The following is a 22899-nucleotide window of genomic DNA, read 5'->3' as shown; positions in this document are numbered from 1 at the left end:
TCAAAGTATTCAAGGTTCCTAGATTTTTACTAATTCAAGCAACAGTAACCCTTCTAATAAGAAATTAAAGGATTAAACGTTTTAAAAAGTTTTGGAATTAAGTTTTCAACAGCAATTTCACTACATTAATCTGGTCAAAGTAATACATTAATAACTTATTAAAACTCTCCTAAAATTCTCATACTGAACAACTACATATTCCTCATAAGTCATAATATTTCATTCCTCTTCCAGTTAGTTTTCTTCTTCACGAGTCGGCGGCGGCGACAGCAACTGCAGGAGCTTCTGGTAATGAAAAGATCTTCACAGGTGAAGTTTGGGTTTTGAGTGGGATGTGTGAAGAACCAAGTAACTCCTTCTCCTTCTGAATCCCAGCACCTACGATTTCAAGAACTTTTCGAACTTCATTTGCAAGTTCTATGATGTAATCATCTTCGTGATCAATGTCGTATAGAGCCTTCTCCATTTTGAATATGTATTCTCTGTTGTTTCCACAGGGACCATGAGCAGTCGCAATTTGCCTGCAAAAGCGGATACCAAAGGTTGTTGTATCTCAGCCAAAGAGACGGGAGATCTTCATTTTTACACATAAGAAATCATTTCCACGACAAAAGACTGAAAATAAAGGAACCAAAGTCTTTTACCAGGCCATCTCTTCCAACGGGGCAGGCCCTAGATAGTACTTATTATTCACTTTGTCAGGAGTGGATGTAAACCTGAAATGGGAAATTGGAACAATCAACTCAACATGTATTTTGTCCACATTAACGAAAACTATATGAAGTTCTTGCAGTTAAACAGGATACGTTAGAGAAAGTATGAAGGCATCGGATAAAGAACTTACACTATTACTCCCGTTAAAGCTGGCTGAGGAGAGTCTTCATCCTGAAAGAGTAATTAAGAAAATATGAGGAAAGGAACTTGCTTTCTCTTTAACAGTTCGCTAACTCTCCTTGATAACTTGTGTTGTTCCCATTCCATAAAGAGATGCAAAGACTCATATAAGTTATTGACTTACCGTGTAGAAGTCTACTAAGGTCTTGCTGTCGTACTCACACTCTCTTCTTTCAAGATACTGTAAAGTAAAGATTAAAGATTCAATATTAGAGTCGAGACATGCAAGTGCTATGAGATGATGTGTAGACTAATTGAAGCCAGAGGTCCGGGAGATGGGAATGGAACAGCCATGAACATTGTGAGAGATCATTAAGGAATAGTTCACATACCTCCATTGCCTTCTTTTCCTTTTCAGGTCCTCCTCGCACACAATAAACAGCACCCCACTGAAAGAAAATGCACATATTAGTAAACTGACACAAGAAATGGCAAGAACATTTGGTGAGATACATAGAAAAACAACAAGAGTTCAATATCGACAACATTAACCACAATCATAGTCTAAATCACTGAAAGTAGAGTGCAGCAATTATACTCGGAGCTATTATACTCACTTCTCACTACACAAGGATGCAACACAAAAGCGTCTTGCATTGCGATTGGCATGTCTAAGACATTATGTTAATACAATTTATGATAGGTATTTAGAACATTAAAGAGACAGAGAAATAAAATGCAACATTTCTGCTCAAAGACATTCTCATGTAGAATATATTATACTCTGCAAGTAATGAAAGTAACAAGCTAACATTGACTTACACAAATAGCTCCTTTGCTTTCTTCCAATGTGCAAGTTCTTGCAGGGTGTTCTGGTGTACCTCTATGATCAATGCAAGCTGATGCATTCACACAAACACAATTAACATCAACTTAAAAGTTCTACAAACAAATATCAAAACTTGAAGCAATAACAAGCCTCGGGGTAACAACAACGTACCAAGATCAAATACACGCTTGTAATCCTTAATGTAACCAATCAGTTTCTCATCATATTCAAAACCTGGATTCCATACCAAGGAGCCATAGCCGAAAATCCAGAAGACCATGATTGTGAAAGCTTCTTTAAGCTGAGAACTACATTTATTAACCATAAAATGGATTATTCAAATGAAAATACACAAAAATCTACTCTTTTTTTCCCTCAAGAACAACTATAAAAGCAAAAAGTTGCTTGGGGAAACAATTTCCCCCCCAAAGTTTGCTTTTGCCCCACTAGAGACAGAAACAACACTTCAACATACAACTTTATTTGATTCTTTTCTATTTGTCTCATTGTAATGCACCAAAAAGGTTAAAGGGACCTTGTTTATTATAAAAACTAAAAGAAAGTATCTACTTTGTATCCTAAAACAGATACTACTAGCTATAATTATCCATAAAAGTAACAGCCAAAAAACATATTATCCTCAACAAACTCTTCCAAAGCCAAACCAAAAGCACAAATTGTATTCCAAAAAAAAAAAAAACTGTTTTGTTGCCATTAACTGCTCAGATTCTTCAAAATTTTCATTTAGCGCGTGACAAATCCTCCAAAAGTAGTGCATTTTTAAAGGATCCGACGCCAGTCTGAGAGTCCGGGGCAATAGTATACCAGTAATACAACACACTATACAAGCTCTAAAACACAACGAACAAACATTGAGAAAAGATAACATTTTTGCACATTTTACTTGTCATAATAACATTAACCTTACTGTTCATCCACAAAAACCTAATTCGAAGTAAAATAAACCTCCAAAAACTAAATTACAATCTAAAAATCGGAAAGGAAACCAAGAAACTTCAAAAACGATAACAAATTGCCAATATATCAGCAAAACTAGGGAAAAAATCGATAAACCCCATGAAGAAAAAATAAAAAAAAATATACACCCGCAAACGAAAAAAATCAAAAAATCTTAATAGCTCAATTAATTAACTATCGAACTTTTCACCTCCACGGTGAGTTCCGAGGTTTGGATTCCCCATCTTGTAATCCCCATCCCCTTCCCCTAACCCACTTTTTTTTGTTTTTCTAAAGATAAAAATGGAGATAAAGCAAAGACATACCAATATATGCTTCAAATGGATGAAAAGGCAATGCCTTTTTGCTGAAAAAGGATGAATTTGAGAAACCCTAGAGGAGAGAGAAGAAAACAGAGAGAGAAACAAAGATGTTTGTTTCTTTTTGAATTTTCTCTCTTCTCTCTAAAAGAAAAAAATGGGTTTACAGAAATGGAGGAGGAAACAAGAATAAAGAAAGTATATATTTATAGGTGAAGCAAAATTTCATTTTTTTGTACCTAGACACCATGTGGATGCCTGGTCCATCAACATCAATGCATCTGTTTCATTTTTCATCTTTCATGGGGGTTTTGGAGGTGGAGGTGGAAGTGGGAAATTTTTCGATATTTTTCGTTTCATAATAGTTGTCTACGTTACTAAAAATAAAACTAAAATGTTAAATATTTCGTTCAAAACGAATGATTTTCTTTCTCTTTTAGTTTATTTAAAAAAGAATAATTTTTTTTTCTGGTAACAACTTTTCACGTGACATGTTTAAGGCCACATGTTAAAAGATAATTTTATATATTTGACATAATTTTAATTTATAACCACGTGATTAGAAGTCTTTTTTGTTTTTCTTAAATTTCATGTCAAGTTTAACTGAATCATTCTTTTGTAAAACGGAAGAAGTATGATTAATACTTTTTACAAGAGTGTTAAGCTTTAATGAAAAAATGATTTTTTTTTTCTTTTATTCTTATGATTGTTTTTTTCCTCAAAAGTGTTAAACTTTGAAAGTAGTCAAAAGAGGATTAGTTCATATTTTCCTATTTTATACCTATGATTAATTCGTTTTTCAAAATTGGTAAATTTTTTATAAATAAAATAAAGTTCTTTTTCATTTATGATTTTTTATAAATAAAATTTGAGGAAAATGTATACAATGACAAATTAATAAATGAAATTAATTGTTCTAACCATCCTTTAATTTAATTGTGTCTCATAGTAAACTGTTTGTCAGTCACCTTCGTCCTTTTAACTCTCGCTCGCTTCCTCTCCCTTTTATACAAATACAATTGTATAAAATCTGTTTCTATTTGTATAAAGCAGAAAAAATTGTATAAATATATATATTTTTGTTCCCCTCTCTCCTCTCTCAGATCTCGCTTGTCACTTTCCCTGATCTCGCTCGCCAGCCTCACCTCTCTTGCTTATACAAACAGAATTGAAATGTGTAAACTGTGTTTTTATTTGTATAAAGCGAGAGAAAATTGTATATACACATGCAAATGCATATATTTTCATCCGATACATTTATAATTATACAATAAAAATGTCCCCCTACTCAGTTTCTTTTGCCTTTCTCTCTTTCTCGTTTTGTACAATTCGATTCAATTGTATATTCCCTGCCCAAGTCTCTTTTGTCTTTCTTTCTTTCTCATTTTATACAAATTCAAATTGTATATAATCGTTCTACACACTTATAATTATACAAATTTATTTTATACACTTCGTTTTATACGAGAATTATTCTCTGCCCAAGTCTCTTTCTCTTTCTCATTTTTTATACACTTTATTTTATACAATTCGCTTCAATTGTATATGTATAGCGAATTATACATATATATGTTTGATATAGAGTGCAATTATGCAAACTTTACTATAACATACAAATATAAATTTTATGTTTGATATATGTGAAAGCTGCCCTAAAAATAACGAAGGGATTGAAATAAATATTTTCGAAGAGTTCTAGATAAACCCAACAGTAATTTATGCAAGAAATTTTTGAATGAATCGAGTCGGTTTTATAGAACAAATTCATTTTTTTCACGTTTTTTTACCGAAATTAGCGGCGGATGCATTGGAATGGACCACCAATATAACACTCTTTTTAAGTTATAAAATGTCGTGTTTTTTATTTAATAAGTTTCTTTAAAAAATAAATAAATAAAAATTTTATTCGTAATATTTGGAGAAAATTTGACTTTTATTATATCTTTAAAATATAATTCATTTTTATCAAATATTTACTTTACTCATATACTATACTTAAATTGTTGTTTTCGTAGTTTTCAAGAGTAACTATTTGTAAAATGAATAAAAATATTTTTTTATTCTACCTTCAAGATGACTTATTCCCAAAGTATTATTCAATATCTATGTTTATATGTCAATTAATATGAATATCAATGTATAATACATATATTAATTTATATTCCTTAAGAGCGGTCTAATTTCAAAATGAATAAATAAAAGTAAACAGAATAATATATACTCGGCAATTTAACATATGAAGAAAAGATAATTGTTATCTTGTTTCACACTATAACATTAGATTGATTACTAATTATTCATCAAATTATTTTTAAATCCGAAAATAAACAAAGAAAAATGAACAAAGAATTATTACATTTTCCTTAAAATTTTAAAATGACAAATATTGAGATACATATTTTTACTACGAGCGGTAAATATTCTATATATTTTAATATACTTTAGATTCATTGAACCTAGACTATTGTGAAGGGAGGTATTAAATTAGTAATATTTTAAAAAATAAATTATAGGATGTGATTTAAGTGCAGTATTCTAATAAAAAAATAATTCTCGTTAAAATAACTAATTCAAAATAGTTGTTATTTTAGAAAATCGAGGTATACTCCCCTCGTTGATATTTAATCGTCACATACCTAATTAATTTGATTAATTTTTAAAATTAAATTAAATTAGATTAATTTAGTACTTTAAATTTAAAAGTTAAATAGTAAAAAATTATATGAAAACACATTATAAGTTGGTTGCACTCTTTTTTATATTAATATGATGAAAAAAAATATAGCTTAAAATATTGATCAAATTCACGTAGTTTAACTCTTAAGAAGCGAAATGTGACAAATAAAAAAAGTAAAAAAATAATTAATTATTGGTTTTCACATAAATATGGAGAGAGATTAATATGGTGAAAAGAGAATGCCAAAGTATTAATAAATGTTATCGCATTCGTATTGAATTCTCCGTAATACACGTAGCTTTTGAATGATCTGATACATGTCAAACAAAAGGAAACATATTTCTATCTTACTATTTCACAATTCAATTTTAGGTCACCGTACAAATTTTTCAATTTAGACTTTACTCGAATTTATAAACAGATTCAAAATTTAAAGTCTATAAGCTCCTATAATAATCTCAAGTTAATATTATAATAATAACTGAATTAACAAACAAATTCTTCTTTCTCTTTACACCAAATCTATACAAACTAAAAAATAGGGGCTATATAATAGCATTTACATCTTGGAAAAGAGGAAGAAAATGTTTTTTTCTCCACCCCGTCTCGTGTACCCATATCGGAACCCGACTAAATTTAGATTCACGCGAAAAGTCCTACATTAAGAAAAAGCGCTTCCTAACAAAGTCGACAACGTACCATGGAAGAAAATGTTACTTTAACAAATAATAGGACCAAAAAGAGGGATAATGCAAGTCCTTTTTTCTTACAAGAAAAATTAAAACTTTAGAACAAAATTCTCATCAGTTAGATCCTTGTACTTCATTGGCTTTTCGAGCTCTCGTAGCTTGGCATTGTATTCGGATAGCTTAAGTTATCCTGCATAGATCATATCGAAAAAACGTTGTCAATAAAGATGTAACGTAGTTTAGTTTGTGGATTTTAACGTTATATATGCTGACAGTGTAAATAAGAAGGTTACATGATCAGTATGTTTAGGTAACTTAGCTTATTGTACAGGTTAATGATCTTCTGATAGTGTATAAAAGTTAAACTCGTAATGTAATGCAAGTTGACTTACGCGTGAGAGGGAAACTTGGCTATGATTTGGTGAGATATTTTGATTGTACATAAGTGATGGACATGTATTTTCTTCAGCAAGTGTTCTTAATCTTTCTAACTCTGGCAACACGACTTTGCCAAGATCGGGTCTGTCTTTTCGTCTTAGCTCAGAGCATTGTAACGATAAGTTGGCAAGACGCAAAGCCTCATCGTAGGGCCAATCATGAATAGCTGGATCAAGCATTTCGTTGAAAGTCCCTTTCTCAATTGCTCTTTCAACATAGTGAGTCAGTCCCATTGGTGATCTCGCGGTTAGTATCTGCAAGAAAATGATTCCTAAGGAGTATACATCAGATTTTACACCAAGCATGCCGGTCTGTTGATATTCAGGATCGATATAGCAGAACGTTCCAGCAGTTGATGTCATTCTGTATTGAGTGACACTGTCTGCTACTGATGGAGGGACTAGTCGGGCTAAGCCAACGTCACTTATCTTACTCACAAAGTTGCGATCAAGCAAAATGTTGCCCGGCTTTAGATCACGATGAACTAGTGGTTCTGGTTTGCTTTGGTGTAGGAAAAGTAGACCAGTAGCTATTTCAGAAGCAATCCGAAACCTCTGCTGCCAAGAGAGTGGTGGTGTCTTTCCTCGATGGAATAAACGATCATCTAAGCTTCCGTTAGACATAAATTCATATACTAAGCATCCGTATTCGGGACAGGCTCCTAGAAGAAGCACCATGTTAGGATGCCGTATGCAGCTCAAAACTTCAATCTGCAGTGGGAGATAAAGAGTTTCCGAAATTAGAAATTGTACTATACTATTTTAACAAGTTAATATATATGCATTATTAAATGGAGCCTTGGAGAAATGGTCAAATTGTCTCCGTGTGACCTATAGGTCAGGGGTTCGAGCTATCGAAGCAGAAACTGATGTTTGCATTAGGGTATACTGTCTGCATCACACCCCTTCGGATGCTGCCTTGACCGGATCCTGGGTAAATGCGGGATGCCTTTCTTTATATATGAATTAATTACGTTTGGAACTTTTACTGAATTACCTCTTGTTGAAACTGTTGTCGTCCATGAGTTGCATCAGGACGGAGGACCTTAACTGCAACAGGCGTATGATCCAGATAGCATTTATACACAGGCCCGTAGCCTCCTTCTCCGATTTTACGAGTTTGAGCAAAGTAGTCTGTTGCAGATTCGATCTCCTCGATTGTATATTTCCTGTACCTGACATCAGAGTTTGAAAGTTTATTTAGTATTTTATTCTTCTCTTCTGCTTCTTTTAAAGCTTTCATTTCCGCGCTGATTCTCTTCTGAGCTTCTAGTTCTGCAAGCCTCTGAGATGCCTCTGCATGCTCTATGGCTGCTCTAGACTTTGCCTTTTCCCTCTCTGCAAGTGCTAATGCAGCTTCCTCAGCTAAACGTGCTTCTTCTAATCTTCGTTTTTCTTCCATTTTCCAGCATTGAAGTTCCATTGCCTGCAAACGGACAGCATGTTAGTACGCTCATAGAATCATTACGAAGAGTGCATGAGGAGTAATAGTTTCCTTTATCGTGCCTTTTGTTTTGCTGTAAGTGCTTCCTTGCAAGCCGAACTATACAATTCCATCGTTTGCTTAAGCTCCTGCTTTAGCCTTCTCATTTCTGCTTCTATATCATCCTGTAAGCCAACAGAAATGAATTTTCCTTTTATAGAAATTCGATCAGACAAAAACATAGGTTGCAGACCATGAATGGTCTAGCAATTTACAAATGCTTACTCCTGGTCCTTGCGAAAATGATGTTCTATCACCGTCCAATAACGTGAGTGATAATTCTGGTGGAGTGGTGTCCACGGATCTCCGCCCAAACTGTGTGGAATCGAAACTTTGACTATCAAAGTCTGAAAAACCTGAAAGCCGAGGAGGGGTCGGTCCACCACTTTCATAGCTATCAGATAATGAAGAATAGATGTTATCAATGCTTGGCCTTCCAGAACTGACATATGATATATCAGTATCTGTCAAAGAGATTTCATATGGCTTTCCGTTCGGTCCTTTCCTATGAGTGAATGGAGACCTGTTTAAAATAGTACATTCGACTTAGTCCTTCAGACGCGAATACTGTGCAAAGCTATAAATGTCAAAATGTTTGGAAGAACTTGCATCACTGACTATGACATTCTGATCGCGTATGCAATAGATTAAGGTTATCACTTACTTGAAACTCATCGTGTCACTTTGAATTGTAGAAGGCGGAGGATCACAAACAGGCTTCGGACCTCCTGGAAATGAACCTACACAAAGCAGTTAAACAATGAACCACAGGATGCAGCAAAAATTTGATACAAGGACTTTGCTTTTTCTAGTATTTGGCTCACTTCTTGAATTATTAGAAGAGGGTGTTGAAGTATCAAAAGGAGCAAATTTGGTGCTCGCAGGCTGCATCAACTGGTGACGTAGTGGATGGACAAAAGGCGCAGAGCGAGAAGCAGCACGTGTAGATGAGATCTTTCCAGTTTTGGAGATGATATGTACAGTACAGAAATCAGGAGCCCCTTTTAACATGCTTCCTGGTATGTCTTTGGCTTTAAATCTGCAATGCAGAAAGATACATACTTCTAAGTCAAGTTCGTAGCATACATATCGACATATTCCTATGAAGCAATGTAAAGAGTCATACCTGAGAAGACCGCCTCTCGATGAAGCACCAACAATCAATACCTCCACTCCTGTTCGAGCCACATATTCAATGACTGCTCTGGCTACATCCGTGTCGTCTAGCACAATATCATAACATTGTATCTGTGTTTTTAAGGATTAGAAGAACCAAAAGTTAGAAACGCGAAACCTGAAAGGAAATACTAATTAGTATGATTTAACAAATTTCCTGAAATGTATTTGTTACTCTTTTCACATATTTATAGGTGAATTCATCAAAAGTTTTGAGTTACTAACATCTTTTCGTGTACAAAATACTCGGAAAGGAAGAAACAGTTCCTTTGTCTGCTGATCCAATTCCGTGTTTCCTACACCTTCATCAGAACTCTGGTTTGATCCTGCAATGTGAAATGTACAGAGTTATTTCTGCAACTATGTGATTTCACACTAACTAGAACAACATAATGAAATAGCAAAAAGATTGATATTTGTCTAATAAGATCTTGGCATGCAAAGTACCCATGGATGTGGCTTACTGGTCGATGAAGTGGAATTAAAACCAAGGTAGACCAGGGTTCAAATCTCAACAAACAACATGTATTCAATGAAATACTCCGCCTAATAACATACACATTCTACTTTTTAATTTGTAAAAATAGTCATTCTAACTACAACGTCAACTTGTACAAAGAAATTTCATAACTATATATCTAATAACCGCGCTGATGGGAGGCAACATGTATTTTATGAAATTGTACTTAATATCTTCATACATGTATTCATTTTGATTTTGTACAACTGGTCATTCTACAACCTCAAGATGCACAAACAAATACCAACATGCACAAACAAATACCACTAACTATCAACTATTCGTGCTGATGAGAGGTTTCTACTTATTTTGATTTGTAAAACTTGGTCATTTTACAACTTTCAACATGCACAAACAATTCGCAGAGTCCCTCGATACCTGTGTTGATAGAAAGTAGTAGGTATTTCATGGGATAATCGAGGTTCATGCAAACTGATCGTACATACATGCACTATTATTAAAAAAAAAAGCATAACATGCACAAACAAATATTTAAAAGAGGGAGAGATTAGGAGAATTACTTGAAGATATGGATTGACCAGATGCATTAGCAGATTGCTTTAATTTGACATGAATCAAAAGAACAGTTTGTTCTCTGGCTAATAGATGATCAACAGTCCATTTTAAAGCAATTTTGCTTCCTTTATCTTTATCTATTGACACTGCTATTAATTTATTTGGTAATGGCATTCTTTCTCCACTCATATTTGGTGGTGGTGGCCACATTTTCTTCAAAAAAAAAATTTATGTATATTTTCAACAACACATGATCATTCCTATACTATTATTTCCAAAATATGTATTACACAAAGATCTTTGTACAAATCTAACACATAAAAATTAATCATAGAACTGAAAATCTTGAATGACACTTAGTTGAATTTGATCTGTTCTTGAATTTAACATAGAGAAGAAAAATTGTGAGTTTTAGTGATTAAATTTTTTTTAGAGAATTTGAAGGGAGCTCCATTTTTGGTGGATACTTAGTTGGTTTTATGTAATAGTAACCACTATTAGTATTAATTATCATAACAAACTTTTAGTTTCAATTTTGATTTTAGTTTTTAGAATTATTTAAAATTTGTCAAAATTATTACTCCATCTGTCTCATTTTATTTGAGGTAGTTTGACTCGACGCAGAGTTTAAAAAAAAAGAGAAAGACTTTTAAAACTTGCGATTTAAAAATAGAGGGAAAAATGATAAATATACCCCCGAAGATATCGTAAATGGTATTCAAATATCACCGTCATACTTTTGGACATTGATGTCCCCGGCGTTCAAATACTAGGCGTATATACCATTTATACTAACGGATATACATGTGTCATAATCTTATCCACCAATCCAACATTTATTAAATATCGGATTGGCGGATAAGACTGTGCCACGTGTCATATTTAGTCCTCCGTTAGAGTGAAGGACATATATACTCTAGTTTTAGACGACAGAGACACCAATATCTCAAAAGTGTGACGTACGATCGATGTCTGCATGTCATTTACGATAGCTCAGAAATATATTTTTCCCTTTTCCCAAAAACGAATGATACAAATTTGTGCGTCGATGAATCATTTCATTAAGGTTAAAATTGACATTTTAAAGTTAAATTTTTACTTGATATAAAAGTTTGTCATTCTTTTTTGACGGACTAAAAAGAAAAAGCAAGTACTACTCCCTTCGTTTTAAAAAAATGACCTCATTTCCTTTTAGTCTGTTTCAAAAAAATGACCTCTTTCTCTTTTTTTTTTTTGTAACATTTTAAAATCAATTTTCTACTTGGCATATTTAAGACCACAATATCAAAAGACAATTTTGTACATTTAACATAACTTTAATTTAGGATCACAAAATACAAAAGTCTTATTTATACTCTTAAATTCTGTGTCAAGTCAAATCAGGTAATTATAATAGTAATATAAATTGAAACAAAGAGAATAATTGCTTCATCATTTAATTATCACACGTGTTTTGTTAAATTTGTTTAATTTATTTATATTTGAGGGTAATGTAATTAAAAATTTAAAATTAATCAAAATACAACATATTTCTTTTAATGATGAAGCAAAATCATTAGACTAGAAAATCGGGAGAATGTACCAATAAGTGAGAAATAGAAATGTAATTATTATCCAAGTTATCAATATTTATTATCAGATAGTTTTATTTAAATTTAACCAGATAAGATGAAATGTTTAACTCACTAATATAAGAAGAGTGCTAAAAAAAGAGACCTATTTGAAATAAAATACTTTTAAATAAGGTGTGAATATGTACATTGAAGTAAGAGAAAAAGAAAGAATATATATATATTTTTTTAGAAAAAAACAATGTTTTATAAAATATACCAAAAATAGATAATTACAAATTCAAAATATTTTATAAAAGAAGAACTTATTGACTACACCATAATAACTAATATAAATGCTAAATACTCCTTTGGTTCACTTTTGTTGTTGAATCAATACTCAAAATTTTAAAGTGAAATATTTGTAAAAACTATACGAAAATTATCATAAATTACAATCCTACGTTAAAAAAAAAAATACAGAAAAACTGATTTAATTAATCCAATTAGATGTAAAATACCTTTCCTAAACCTTCGATAACACAAAGACTTGACAGACAAGTAAGTCAATTTTCCCTAAATTTTCTACTTTTGTTAGAACTAGGAAAACTTTAGTATAAGTATATAATAACTTGAATATTTCGTGTATAACATCAAAAAAAAAATAATATACAATTCTCCATACTTGTGAATTAGAGTTATGGTTCAAGAAAATAATACTAATTGTGAGTCTATTGATGGTATTATTCGTGATGATAAATGTGAATGGTGGTCGAAAAAAAATATGAATGATTCGTCCTATTTAGAATATATAAAACGAAATGAAGAGAGGAAAAAAACAAAGTCGATTCGAAAAATGAAGGAAAAAAGAAAGAATGAGGTATGTGTTGATGCTATTGAACACTTATATTACCTTATTCCTTGTAGAAAGAGAAGCAAAATGTATAGAGAGTCAGGTACAAACATTGTACCTCGACTCTCATAGTTGGTGAATTTATTGATGGAGTTCCAAATATGATCAACCCAGAGCCAATCGAAAAATTTCAAGATTTCGAGGTTCCAGTAATTCCAAAGATTGATTCTTTGAGTGTTATCACTGAACCAATCGAAAAAATTCAAGATTTCGAGGTTCCAGTAATCCCAATGATTGAAAAACCCAAGAAAAAAAGGCGAAAAAACAGAGTATCAGAAGTTGTTATGCCAGAGGAGTTGAAGAAAAAGATTGAAGAATTAGGGGTTTCAATATCTAAAGTATCGTTAGTGATTGAGAAGCAACTATATAAAACTGATTTAAGTGAAACACATATGCGTTTATCGATACCGGTGAATCAAGTTGTTAATTCTAATGAATTTTTGAATGCACAAGAGAAGGGTATTTTGAATTCAAGAGATAGCTGTAACAGAATATCAACGATTAAGTTCAATTTGATTGAACCATCACTCGAAATATGCAACATTAATTTGACTAAGTGGCCAATGAAGTCGAGTTATATTTATGTTTTGTTGAATGATTGGATGTCAGTGCACCAGAGAAATGGACTCAAGGTTAATATGATGGTGCAGTTATGGTTTTTTCGTAAGGATGAAGATCCATGGCTGGCACTTGTTGTGGTTCCTCGTGATTGGGGTGTGCAAAAATCGAATCGATCGATAAATTAAACTGATAAGAGTGTTATGGGTTTGTTGTTATTGAGTTAACGATTTTTTAATAGTTTTATTTTTTAAAAAATTATTAGGTTATTAGTTTGGTATTGATTTTTAATATTGGATTAACCGATATTAATCCATTCAGATTAGTAATTTACTACCTTTACTTGTTCATAAATATTACTATATATTAATTTCAATATTTGCTGTTTTTGTCTTTTGACCTTCAATTTACGCTTTATAATGATTAAACTTTAAAAAAATCTAAAGTAAGAACCCTTTTCTCTTCATTTCTATTTGTGTTACACTTGTATAATTCTTCTTTTCATGTTTGTTATTATTGTTTCTATTTCATGAAAATTTGTAAAGTTGCGTTTTTACATTGAATTTATTAGAAAGTCATGTCTTTTCTTATTGGTTAAATCGAAAAACAAACCGTTAAAGATCAAAATCGATTAAAAAAAATTTATTGGTTAACATATTTAAAAATCGAAAATCAATAAACCGAACCCATTTTTTTGTAATTTTGTACACTTTTTTAGTTTATATGGCACAAGTATCCTTCCGGATTATGACTGTAATTTCAGAAACACACTTTCATTAAACTCTCATAATCTATTTTTTTTTTGTAATTTTGTACACTTTTTTGACTTATATAGCACCCAACAATCTCTCACACGCTTCAAAGACGTGAAGTCATAGAGTATGTCACGTAAGCCAAAAAATATATAAAATTACAAAATAAATCAGTTCGAGATACAAGTGAAATTATATCTCCTGCTCCTGCTCTAAACTTACGAAAATAATCAAAAATATTATTTAAGTATGTAAAATTTATAATATTAGCCTTCATTGGGATAATTCGTTTGATAGGTTGTATTAACATCATATCATAAACGTTATATGTTAGACCAAATATATTTGCGTTTATTTGATTTTAATTTAATTTCTAAATGACAAAGTTGACGATATAATTTAATACCCAATTAAAAATCTATACAAATTTAATATTCCCACCTTTTTGCCAAAATTGTAAATAATAATTGGAATTCCCTTCTCTTCTCTCATATTTTTTTCTCAACAAAGCTCAAAGGTATGTTCTTCAATCTTCAACTGATTGATTTGTATAAATTTATCCCTTTTCCAATTTTCTGGGTTCGTTTTGACATTGTTGATTACTCAAAATTGTTATTTTCTTGGCTGTTGATTCATAGATTTGATTAGATTGTAACTTTTTAATCCCTAGCTGAGATTTTTGTTTATTAAGCAAAAAATTTCAATAAAAATGAAACCCATATACAATAAGAACAGAAACCCCCTAACCCATCTTCGTTACGGCCTCAAAACCTCATATTTAAGGTATTTTCCATTTGTGTGTACTTCAAAAGTCGTAAAAGTTTGGTTTTACAATCGGGTAATGCAATTTGTAGATGGAGATTTAGTTTCTTGTTGTAAGTGGATAGGTAGAATGGTAGATGTGACGTTAAAGTTCGATCGAGTGTAGAGAAACCTCTAGATGAATGCTCAATTCATAACATTGAATGCCCATCATGAACATTGTAGTTTTAGTACTGGTTGGCTATGTTGCTCGGATTCTTCAAAAATGTCATGGGGTGCATGTTGATTCTCCAAAATTAGTGCATTTTTTAAGGGTCCGAGCAACGTAGTTGGTCTCTATTTTGTGGCAAATACGAAATGGTTTTAGAAAAATGTTTCATGAGTTTCATTTTAAAGGACATTTGAGGAAACAATACCGGTGTAGTCAAAGGTGTACTTCAAGTGCGCTTAAGCCTTGAAGCGAGGCGTAAAACGTGTTGAGCGTTTTGCCCACCTTATGTGCGCTTCAGTGTCGTCATCAAGGTTTTAAGTCAAACGTTTTCTTGCCAATGAGCCTTTGTTATTAAAAGAAGTGACACTAAACAATTGATATTTCACTTTATCATAATTGTTTTTCAATTTCTTTGGTCATATATTTGTCATTCATGTTTGTTGTAATTATTAGTCTTGGACTTAACATATATATATTTGTATTTTTTTCTCTCTTTGTGTCTTTTCTCATTAAAGCCTGCACTTTATTTGCGCTTTGCGTTTAAATCCTCCATGGACCTTAGAGCTTTTTTATGCTTTTCGCCTTTGATAACACTGAACAATACAAACTACAAGCTATATAGGATTGACAAAGAGAGAAAGGCAATATGAGAACTACGCCATTGTGTATCTTTTGGGTTGTCTGAAATGAAAGAAATAGAAGAATGACCCATAATAGAGAAAGTGTAACATTTTGTTCATGTGTGAAGAGAGAATCACTACTTGTATAGATAATTTGCATTACTTGCTAGTTAACGGTGGTTGAGCCACTCATAATCCTTTGTACATATTTCTCCTACCAATTGTGTGTTTAATGAATAAATTCTTTGGTTTATCATAAAGAAAATTCTGATAATGGGTGGGGTTAAACAAGGTATCTGATAATAAACTAACAAATTTTCTCATATGATGTGATGGTAACGTTTCCCTTTGTAACCTTAAGAGTAATCCTGTATTAAATACCTCAATATTTTCAGTAACTTATAAAATTTTTTGTGAAACTATTGTCATCTGCAACTCCTTCTAGTTTACTTGTTATCATGATTATTTCTTGGATATAAGGAGAAGTCGTTGAAATTTGATTACAGTGATTTATTGTGTTGAATAGTGTGTTGAAATATGGATGGGAAAGAAGACAAGTGGAATGAGATGCACATTGTGGATGGATGATTAAGACTGCCTTTACTTTAGTTAAATAAGTTAGTTTATATGTTGTCTGTGCTGTATATAGTGGAAAAGTTAATTGTTTTATTTGCAGCATGATTTTGCTTTGTTTGCAGCTATCTTTTTTTCTTCGATATCTTCAAAACTCATGGATGATTTGCATGCTGTACAACATGTTTAATTTTTTATGTTTGTGCATGCTGTACACATGTTTAAGTTTTGATGTTTGAATTCTGCCTTATTTTGATATTCATTCTCTATGGCTAATAGTTTCTTTTTTAGGACAGTTACAAGCTTTTGATCTGGCAATTGGTCTCGCTGTAGGTTAAGTTCCAGTTTCCTGATTTGGGTTTATCTTGTACGGAACTTCACAATGGTAAGTCTGAACTTTTACTCGTGTTATATTTTGCGTAAAACACATTAAGCCCCTCCCTATTACAATTGGGTTCTTCTTATAATTATAATCAGAATCGTTATTTTGTCTGACCAACAAAGTTTATGTATACCATTCTTTTATATGTACTTAGAAATGCATTTCAATAGCTGTTAATCCTGTTGATTGTTTTTTATTACATTAGGATTTCTCATTTTAACTCTTCACCTATGTAAACTTGACAGCGTTATAGTTTTTGTTGCATCTCTTTATGTTTCTATACATGCAAAATGTGCTTGCAAGAGAGAGGAATGTCAAAATGGTGGACCTGTCTTGTAAAGCAGACTTAAAGACATGTTAACTGATACTTAGCCTGGAGAGAAAGGATTATTGATTTGTCTAAGGTTTTCTCATTTTTTAACATTGTGGAGGTGTGTGGGAAGATGGATTGTTACAGATCCATAGCAGCATCTGGAATGAGTCGAGAGACATGCTACTCAAGCTTAACGGTGGCTGGTTACTAAGTTATCAACACATCACACAGTAATATAAATTTCATGCCACTACATATATGCATAACTTTGGTAAAAAGAATTGGATGGGAATGGATTTAATATTGTTTTTCTCTTCTCCATTTTCTTGCATTATTCTCATGTGAGTAACTGTTCAAGTGATCGTAATCAATAGTCACTGTAGGTTTTGTGTCGTAGCCAAGGAGAATAGGGTCATTTGAAAAAAGAATCAAGACTCAATCTTGGGTCTATTTTCCAGGTTCAAGTTCTATCCTATACAATTGTCTCGGAGTTTGTTCTTTTATCACTTACAGAAGCTCTTTCTTCCCATACAGTGGTAAGCTGATCTAAAGTGTAAAACCCAGGGAAGTCTCATATCAATTGAACACGGGAGAGAGAGATAATGTGTACCTTAGACCCTAGAGATGCGATTTAAAGTCGTGCGTGCCTAGGTCTAAAACGGACAATATCAGTAGTGGTTGGGTGTTACGGATGTTGTCAAAGTCGCTCGCTTGTAACAGTGGGGCAAACCTCTGTTTCAAGTGAGTTTAGTGCTTTGGGCTAATTCCATATTTTGAAGATGATGGTGGGCACACCTCAGTGAGGATGCTGAGTCCCTAAGGTGGGATAGGCACCAGACAAATCCCACATCGGTAAAACACAGGCGAGAGATGTTGGGTTATATAAGGAAGGAAGGCGTAGACCCTAGTGATCCGTTTTAATCCCGGGGGCCCTAGACAAAGTGGACAATGTTACTAGTCTACAGGGCTGTTACATATAGGTGGAAGAAAATTAATGCTAAACTGAACAAATTAGAAGAATTATAAAAATTTGTGTTGGAAACAATTATTATTATTGTTTCCAACACAAGTTTCCCACCGAAGGTGATTATTTTGGGGCATAAGCTTGGATAGTGTCACAGTTTTGGAAATGAGTTCCTATTCCTTTTCCGTATTCTCTCCTGAACCTAGTGGTTACTGCACACGTAGAAATGTGAAAGCAAACAAGACTTATCACGACTATTGCTCTAACAGTTCATTTTCTTGTTACAGGCTGCAAGAATCCTTGCTAATATAATTGTCATGGGCTCTACAATATTGGCACGGTCTTTTGTTCAAGCATATCGTCAGGCACTGGCTAGTAAGTACTTTCTTACACCTTTTCCTCTCATCTTGCCATCAGTTGATATAGGTGACTAATCTGGAGAGTTTGGTCTGAAGAAACATTTCAACAGTTATTTCAGCATACTTGTTTTTATATATATGACGTTTGTGCAAGTCCTGAGGTAAGCAATGGTCAATTGGTAATTAAACATACCTTGAATCAGCCTATGTTGCTCAGACTCTCCTAAAATGTTGCTGCAACTGTGTGTGTCAGATTCTCTAAAAATGCTCTATTTTTGGAGGATCCGACACGCAACCATTGACACTTTTGAAGAGTCTGAGAAAAATGCTCTAATATTTCATTCCAAGAAACAGTAGATCAGTGTTAGAAAAATGGGTCTATCAATATATTTATTTTTAATGGTCTATCAACTGATTCACACCATTACTCCTCGTTCTAGAACTCCGGCTTATGTCACTTGAGTCTCATGTGATCTGATTATCTTATCCCGAGCGTATTCTACATTTTTATACTTACTTTTACCCAACGACGGCAGACGCCTCTAGGAATGGGGTTGCTCAAGAAGCAGTACAGAATATGAAAAGAGCTAGTAAAACCATGACTGATGTAGAGGCAAGGCAGATTCTCGGTGTCACTGAGAATGCATCGTGGGAAGAAATCATGCAGGTTAGTCTAGTGCAGTGATAATTAGTAGTGGATGCTGCTATTCGTATACGTGTGACCTCAATTTTGCTTCTTTCTGCAGAGATATGATAACTTGTTTGAGCGAAATGCTAAAAATGGAAGCTTTTACCTTCAGTCGAAGGTTCATAGAGCTAAAGAGTGTTTGGAAGCAATTCACCAACCTAAAGAACCAGAGGAAAAATAAACAACTTTGTTCAGCATGTTTAGTGTATAGCAAGCTCTGCTGCATAGTTGGTTTTATCTATAGTCAGTTTGTAGTTTTTGATGGTGGAATCGATTTTACTGAAGTAACTTGAGGTTACTATTCAAGTTTTATGTGTGGTATATCTGGAATATACAAAAAAAAAACATTGTAGAATAGCTGGATTCATCAAGAGTTGTTAACCATAACAAGTATGTTGACATTGTGTCAAACATAATTGACAGGTAATTGTAACTAGAGCTCGTCACTGATAACCCTAAACCCTGAACCCTTCCGAGGCTATCATGGTTAGAATGTGGTTGTGGAAGAAGTCGCGTGTGCTTCCATTGACCATATGTAAATGGTGAAGCATCAAGAATTTGAAGATCTCTTCTATCTTCTTCTAAATATGCTTTAGTTTATGCTTTGAATATAACATGTTAAAGACTTGTTGGACCATAATTCCAACAGAAAAACAAGACAAAACAAAACCATTAACATCACTTGGACAAGATTAAAAAATTAAGAGAAACTGAATGAGAAAAGATAGAAAAGGACATGTTTTTCATCATGTCCACTTTCTTTCTCAATTTTTAATACCAAACAAAAGTGAAAAAAGTTACTTTCAATTCACTTTCTCATTCATCTTTCCATTCTCTATTACCAAACTCAGGTCTATTTTGAAGTGATAGAAAAAAAGAAAATAAAAGATGTTAAGCCATCAAAGTTTACTTTTTTGGAACCATATGTTATGTGTCATCAAAGAGCCTAACAATTATCCACGTGAATTGTGGTCGAATAGTCGAAATTTTTCTATCCTTTACTAGAAGTCTCGAATTCAAACCTTAGTGGGAGGCTTGGATCCATATGATGTGCGTCACCAAAGAGCCAACAATAGTGATGGTATGGTCGAAAGTCCTCCATCCTTAACGAGAAGTCTCAAGTTCGAACCCGTATAAATGAAAGGAAAAAAAATCTCAATGGGGCGTGGACCCATATGTTGTGTGTCATCAAAGAGACCATAACTAATAACATGGATTTGTAGCGAGATGGTTCAAATTCCTCCATCTTTAACCAGAAGATTCGAGTTCAAATTTTTTGAAGATAAAAAATCTTTTTTAAAGTGATGTCTCCAAAATTTAATCGAACTTCAATACGAATTAAAAAAAAAAAAAGAGCCAATAGTTGAATACTACATGTAGAAAGAGGTTAGGTGCTTACAAGCTACTCATAAAGCATTAAAGTCCTATAAAGATAGAAAAAGAAATTAAAGTTAAACCACTTGTTTAACAAAAGAAAAGTAAAGATTGGGAGTGTCTTTTTTTGAAGCACATAAAGTTAATTCCAACAGAAAAAAATTCTTTTTTAAATAATTACTTCCTTTATTAATTTACCTTCGTTTATATTTAATTGTCATAATATTTTTTTTTCTAAAATCAAATATAAACGTGCGCCTCACTTGTAAGAAAATATAATACCATCTCTTTTGTTGTTCATTCTTATTGACTTTTCTACTACACATTCAATTCTACTAACATAATCTTACTGATTTATTTTTTACTAAAGTACGATAAAAATGTATAATTATCTTACGACTCATTACTTTAATACCTCAAGATTAAAATGCATGTAATTTTTTTACTTTTCAAACCAAGCTTCTTGGTCCCAATTTTTTTATTTTTTTTTTAATAATAATAAAAATCACTTTGGATATTCTTTTCTTAACTTCAACCATTTTGTCCTAAAGTTTTGTTTATTATTTCAATTTTGAATTGAGCAACTTTTAAGTACATGTTTGGATCTATAGCAGCCTTTTGAAGGTCGGTGCAATTAGTCCCAATCAAGGCCCACTTATTTTTATGAAAACCCTCGATATTTGTATAATTTGTATATCGACCTCTTGATATGATTTTCTGAGATAAAAATAATTTTGGAGTATTGAATCGAAAATATTAGTTAGAAGACTTAAAATTTCTTCTGAGTGGGAGTAAATATATAATTGTTATATGATTGATTATCAATAAATTTTATAAGATAAATAATTTTTCGTGTTTTAAAATTTAGAAATCCTTTTTAAATAGATGTGGAGAAATTTTTTTCTTTATTAATAGTTATCGTCATATTAAAATGAGGACTCTTAATCTTTTTCACTCCTTATAACAATATATTTATACGATGTAGGTAAAATTCAGTAGAAGAATGAGTTAACGTGTTAATTAGCACTCTTTGTAAGTAAACTCGACCTGATAACTATTTTCAAATCGCAGAGGAACTCCAAATTCTCTTTCCTCTTGATAAATGCATAAAACAATATACAAATAAGATGAATTTAATCAAATTCTATAAATACAATTATACATCAACCATAGCAAAAGATTAAGCTAATTGTCCCTTCGGGGACATCTGATAAAATTAAAACAATACAGAGAAAATTAGTATGATTTCTGTGCAAGGATGGCATGCAAAATTCGAGAAATGATCCAAATTTTTTTTTAAAAAAATCAAAAAAGATTAAGCTAATTAATGAAAAGTGTTTTGGTTACATCAACCATGTGGATTTTGTGTTAATAGTATTTATCACCAAATAAATATTCCTCTTGTGGCAACAAGAATATTCCCTTTTTTTTTTCGTTCTATTTTGATGAATAAAGTTTAGTACTTTGTGATATTAATTTTAAAATGCAAAAAAAAAAAAAAAAGGTCAAGAATTTTCATTTATTTAGAAGAGAAGTCTTTTAATTCAATATTATGCAAATTTAAATTTTAGCAATATTTTCAAAAATAATTAATAAATTATTTTTGTTGTGTAAATTTACAAAGTTATTTGGAGAATATACCAACAAGGCTTATTCATTACTCCGTTCTTCTATCTTTTGAAGACAATAAGTTGAAATAATTGAACTAACCATATTAATATAAGTTAACAAATTAATCAAAATACATTAAGTTAAAATGAGTTATATAATAACAATTCCTTAAAAGAGTATGAAATTATTTTATTTAGACGCTGAAATTATACGAGATACTTTAATCAAGTATCAGAATACATATTAACAAAGTATTTCTATTATAAAGGACTGAGGTGTTGAGATTTCAATTTATGACTTTTATACTTTAAAATGACGAATTTAATATTACTTTACTTTTTAAATTTAATATATATATATATTTAATGAATCTTTTAGCATAAATTTACTATTGAACAAAAAGTTATAAATCATTTGTGAAAAAAAAATTTATTTATTTATTTTTAGAAAAAAAACTTAAGGATTAAGAAACTTGACAAGTCAAAAAGCAGTTTTTATCACTTCTTTCTTTTTTGTTTTTTCCATTTTTTTTTTATTATTTAGATTTTGTGGGACTGTGAAATGCTAGACCAAAAAAGGTAGAAAAAATGAGACTAATTAATCAATAAGACTATAAAAATAATTAATTACTAGTAAGTATTTTTTTAACTCTAATTCAAGATTTCAAATTTAGGCTTTTATATATTAAAAGAATTGTTATTACACCTTAATATGAGATTTTTTGATGGAAAAGATGCGTATTTTACTATCATATATTATTATAATTTATATTTTTCTAAATATTATTAATTAGAATTTTCTGAGTATATTTTACTTAGTACATAATTTTTA

The 22899-nt window shown here is 31.8% G+C and overlaps 3 protein-coding genes and 1 non-coding gene across 6 annotated transcripts; 2 read left to right on the top strand and 2 right to left on the bottom strand.

Moving 5' to 3' along the window:
- Positions 1-72: 72 nt before the first annotated feature.
- Positions 73-3313, bottom strand: LOC101259958 (gamma-glutamylcyclotransferase 2-1). Its single transcript, XM_004244424.5, has 8 exons — positions 2947-3313; positions 1835-1971; positions 1657-1733; positions 1227-1283; positions 1019-1075; positions 845-885; positions 645-716; positions 73-521 (listed from the first exon to the last, which is right to left on the bottom strand). Exons 2-8 carry the CDS (start codon positions 1941-1943, stop codon positions 248-250), a joined length of 687 nt encoding a protein of 228 aa, XP_004244472.1. The 5' UTR covers positions 1944-1971; positions 2947-3313; the 3' UTR covers positions 73-247.
- Positions 3314-6318: 3005 nt separating this feature from the next.
- On the bottom strand, positions 6319-10776 carry LOC101250909 (U-box domain-containing protein 52-like). Its single transcript, XM_019215364.3, has 10 exons — positions 10444-10776; positions 9628-9728; positions 9353-9474; positions 9051-9265; positions 8891-8966; positions 8452-8749; positions 8250-8351; positions 7741-8169; positions 6699-7454; positions 6319-6496 (listed from the first exon to the last, which is right to left on the bottom strand). Exons 1-10 carry the CDS (start codon positions 10646-10648, stop codon positions 6440-6442), a joined length of 2361 nt encoding a protein of 786 aa, XP_019070909.1. The 5' UTR covers positions 10649-10776; the 3' UTR covers positions 6319-6439.
- Positions 10777-14667: 3891 nt separating this feature from the next.
- Positions 14668-19438, top strand: LOC101259654 (mitochondrial import inner membrane translocase subunit tim16-like). 3 transcript variants are annotated; one of them, XM_010326216.4, is made up of 5 exons: positions 14668-14728; positions 16669-16762; positions 18324-18411; positions 18932-19062; positions 19142-19438. In XM_010326216.4, exons 2-5 carry the CDS (start codon positions 16760-16762, stop codon positions 19262-19264), a joined length of 345 nt encoding a protein of 114 aa, XP_010324518.1. In that variant the 5' UTR covers positions 14668-14728; positions 16669-16759; the 3' UTR covers positions 19265-19438. The 3 variants fall into 3 exon arrangements, with proteins under 3 accessions (XP_010324518.1, NP_001333296.1, XP_069143716.1); NM_001346367.1 differs by having other exon boundaries at positions 14677-14728; positions 16674-16762; XM_069287615.1 differs by lacking the exon at positions 14668-14728 and adding an exon at positions 16336-16421.
- Positions 19439-21648: 2210 nt separating this feature from the next.
- On the top strand, positions 21649-21751 carry LOC112939995 (U6 spliceosomal RNA). Its single transcript, XR_003247961.1, has one exon. It is a non-coding gene; the product is annotated as a U6 spliceosomal RNA (small nuclear RNA).
- The last annotated feature ends 1148 nt before the right edge of the window (positions 21752-22899 follow it).

Source organism: Solanum lycopersicum, chromosome 8, assembly GCF_036512215.1.
Source record: "Solanum lycopersicum chromosome 8, SLM_r2.1".
Classification (NCBI taxonomy): domain Eukaryota; kingdom Viridiplantae; phylum Streptophyta; class Magnoliopsida; order Solanales; family Solanaceae; genus Solanum; species Solanum lycopersicum.
This window is presented reverse-complemented; position numbering and strand designations above follow the sequence as displayed.